We start from the raw sequence: 3727 nt of genomic DNA, 5'->3' as shown, positions 1-3727 counted from the left end.
AAAATTATTAAGCACTGGCTAAAGAGTAAATACATTTCAAAATAGTGGCTAAAGAGTAAAGACACCTCTAATTAGTGGCTAACTGCGCACTTCCCCCTAACCCATGCCCGATGGGCCTCCGGAAACCATCCAACCCCCCTCTCTCCCCAAAATAAAACCCAAAATATCATTTCTAAGCTAAAAACAATGTACTTTTAACATTTATTTGGACAATCAATTGCATAAGCCATCTGAAGTTCGAGTGAATCAAGCATAAACTGTCATTTGAAAATTGGTAACAAAGAATATTAATATAATAGGACAAAGAAAGCCAACAACATAGATAATTCTGAAATACTCCACTTCTAGGTAATAAACTTAAAATCATGCAAGTAGCTCATTGTATGAATGTTCAATCCAAACTCATCATGATTTACTAGCAATTCGATGGGCTTTAAAAAGCACATCAGAATGATAACCTAATTCAAAAAAGAAAAAGAGTTACAAGATAGCACGGTCTGCAAGCTAAAGTAGCTAATCCTTACATCTGAATTTTATTGTGACTATTCAAATTTAAATAAGTTAAGGTTGGCATTTGGGGGTTGGGGTTTGTGGTGGCGGTGGTGGTGGTGTGTGTGGGGGTTTACCACTTTAAAGGAAGGCTTTGCTGCATTAGATGCCTTAAAGCACCACTGTCATCCAAAAAAAAGAAACTAAATCAAATTCAAATAAAACAAAAGGCTCACAAACATAGCACAATCTCCAAACCAGGAAAAGCTAATCCATACATCTGAAACTTTAAGTTGGAATGTTGTGTCTCTCAATAAGGTACTTAAAGAGGGGAGGAAGTTACCACATTAAAGGATGGCTTTGCTGCATGCCTCAAAGACGTCATAGCTGATGAAACCAAAACCGGAGGGATTTCGCGTTTCAGAATTCAGGATCTCTTGTTATCTGGAAGCAATTAGAATACGTCAGAATAACCACAAAATGACTACCTCATAAACTTCATTGGAAAGTAATGTTATGGTCCTAATACAATGTTGCAGATAAACTAAGAGTGCTACACTTCCGAAGGCTTGGCAAATTTATCATGGCACCACAGGGGAGGGGAATCCAATAAATTGGAAACTGCTGAATGTTTTTCTTGACTCTTGAGGATGCAAGAATATCAAAAACCATGTAAAGGCATAAGAGAAATGAGTCAGTGACTTTTGGACCTTTAACAACTTCAAAGTACTAAATGTTCATACAGAAGCTTCACATACAGATCGTGTACTTCAGTGGCATACACAATTCTGCAGTTGCATATATCTGAATGCACTTTATATATGCAAATTAAGAATAGGGCCTTGAATTGTATCTACCATAGGAAATAACAAACTGAAGCTAACTCCTCCAATAATCACGAAACCTGTAGAATCTTGTTTCCAACAACAATTGTATTTACCAGATTCGCTTTTTCTCCTAAAGCTAGCTAATATACCTTGTCCCTAAAGTATAGTGTTAATGAGTTAAGAAGAATGCTCCCGAAATCCTTTAACTCGTTAATCAAGCAGCACTATAGAAAAGAACTTTAACAATAAACCATCAGATCAATTTAAAAATTAGATTCTAAGCAATATGGCAACATTATATTGATTATTCAAATCAATGGATAGAAGAACAGGAAAAAGCAACGAAGCAACAGAACTTTTAGCCCATAGAATTGGCCATTTGCGAATCTTCAAAAGGACTACAAAACTCATGTAAGTTCTATATTAGCTTTCAAAATTAAAGGGCATAGAAAATGTTAGCGCCAAGTGCTAACTCACATCTTTATAACAGATAAACAAATTCAATCATGTAAAGTCCTTCAACAACAAGCTGCAATAATGCTTCCAGCTACCACAAACAAGAATCATAACTAAGCAACATTAGTATCATTAGACTTGATACCACTGTCTTCAGCTTTAGCTAAACCGAGCTCGTGCTCTAACTTGATCCAGACTTTCACCACATTAGGAGGGAACTTCTTCTTCATTGTCCTAATCATCTCTTTTGCATCTTTCACCTTTGAACTGTTCACCAAACCATGCACCAAATACTTGAGTGTATTGACATCCGGAATCTTGTTTGCTGTCACACTCTCCCTGAACACTCTATACCCTGCCTCGAACCGCTCACTCCTACACAAATAGAATATCAAAGTCCTAAAAGTTGAAGCATTTGGATTGCACCCATTTGTCTCCAAATCCTCATAAACCTTCTCAGCCTCATCCATCATCCCATTCCGACAGTAACAAGACATCAAGTAATTGTAACTAATTGTATCGGGCTTTAAACCTGCATTGCTCATTTCCTCAATTAATCCTTTCACTCCCTCAGGTTCACCACCCTGAATGTTCATAATCTTAACATTATAAGCACCAACATCCGGTCCACAACCTCTCTTCACCATTTCATTCCAAATCCTCTCAGCCTCATCGCTCTTCCCGCCCTTATACAAGGAATGCAGTATTGTCGTGTAAATAACCACCGTAACCTCCACACCTTTCTCTTCCATCTCCTTAAGTCTCTCCATTGCCAGCTCAGTTTTCCCCATTTCACAAAATGACCTAATCAATACACCATATGAAACTTTGTCCGGTAAAAATCCGTTCTTCTTTGGTATTTCATCGAACAGATGGGGGACACGATCATATAGTTTCGAGTTAACACAAGCCGAAAGAAGCACGTTAAACGAAACAACTGATCTGGGGGTGCCTAAATCGTCCATTTGATGATAAGTTTTAAGCGCATGATCAAACATTCCGGCAATTCCATAGGAACGGATGATCGAGGAAAGGAAGGGCTCTTCGGTGATTTTCTTGTCATTTTTGTGCGACTCGAGGAATACTTCGATGTCCGAGAAACGGTGGGATTTGGCGAGGCGTTTAACTGTGTATTCCTGAGCATAACGAGAGGATAAAGGGGAAGTGTAATGGTCAGAAACGGAAGAGTAAATTTTTAGGGCTTTGTCTGGATCGTGCTCGGATTTCAGCTTCGATTTTGCTTTGGAGATAGAGATGGATGCGCCGGAGGTTGACGAAGCAGCAGCGGTAGCAGTGGCGGCTGAGGTTGACAATTGGCGCGCGAGGCGCAGGGAAATGGAAGAAGACATTTGTTAGGGTTTTTGCCGGATCAGTGGTGCTTGGCCGTTTGTGTGTATACTGACTAGAGAGTGGAGTAGGGTTTTAGGAGGCGCTGTGAAAGTTGCTGATGCTGGGGTTTGGAATGAAATGAGAATCCCGTTAGTAATTAAACTAAGGAAGATAATCATTTAGCCCCTTCTAATGTGAGATTTTCTTTTGTAGTTACTCGGACAGGAAATAGAGTGATCCGTTTTACAAATAGAGTTCGGAATCAAAATGTGGTTCTTTTGGATTAAAATATTTTTTTAGATGAAAAAAAAATATAGTTATTATTTTATATAAAATGCGGTTATGAACCACGTTTTATCTTAACGGCCGTTTGGGATGTTCAGGTAAAGCGCGATTTGTTACTGCGTTTTCTATAAAATGCGTTAATGAACCGCGCTTTACCTGGAAGCTGATAAGACGGCTATATAAAGCGCAGTTCATTACTGTATTTTATATAAAATTCAGTAATAAACCGCGTTTTACATGTTGTGTGGGCCCACCAATAACTCTTTTGTGCTTAACTGACATAACAATATTTCACATATGTAAAACGCCCTTTTAAACTGTGTTTTACTTCCAAAAATTTG

At 38.4% G+C, this 3727-nt stretch overlaps 1 protein-coding gene across 2 annotated transcripts; it reads right to left on the bottom strand.

Annotated features, from left to right (window-relative positions):
* Positions 1–311: 311 nt before the first annotated feature.
* On the bottom strand, positions 312–3283 carry LOC109213172 (pentatricopeptide repeat-containing protein At4g36680, mitochondrial-like). 2 transcript variants are annotated; one of them, XR_002065961.1, is made up of 3 exons: positions 1794–3283; positions 833–933; positions 313–671 (listed from the first exon to the last, which is right to left on the bottom strand). XR_002065961.1 is itself a non-coding variant. In XM_019376926.1 (2 exons), the coding sequence occupies exons 1-2, from the start codon at positions 3119–3121 to the stop codon at positions 917–919; spliced, it is 1221 nt and encodes a 406-aa protein (XP_019232471.1). In that variant the 5' UTR covers positions 3122–3283; the 3' UTR covers positions 312–916. The 2 variants fall into 2 exon arrangements, 1 of the variants encoding a protein (XP_019232471.1); XM_019376926.1 differs by having other exon boundaries at positions 312–933; positions 1918–3283.
* Between the last annotated feature and the right edge of the window lie 444 nt (positions 3284–3727).

The sequence above is a fragment of the Nicotiana attenuata genome, unplaced genomic scaffold (assembly GCF_001879085.1).
Source record: "Nicotiana attenuata strain UT unplaced genomic scaffold, NIATTr2, whole genome shotgun sequence".
In the NCBI taxonomy this organism is placed as follows: Eukaryota; Viridiplantae; Streptophyta; class Magnoliopsida; order Solanales; family Solanaceae; genus Nicotiana; species Nicotiana attenuata.
This window is presented reverse-complemented; position numbering and strand designations above follow the sequence as displayed.

Coding starts and splice junctions, on each gene's coding strand:
- LOC109213172 (XM_019376926.1), bottom strand. CDS start 3,121: ATGTCTTCTTCCATTTCCCTGCGCCTCGCGCGCCAATTGTCAACCTCA.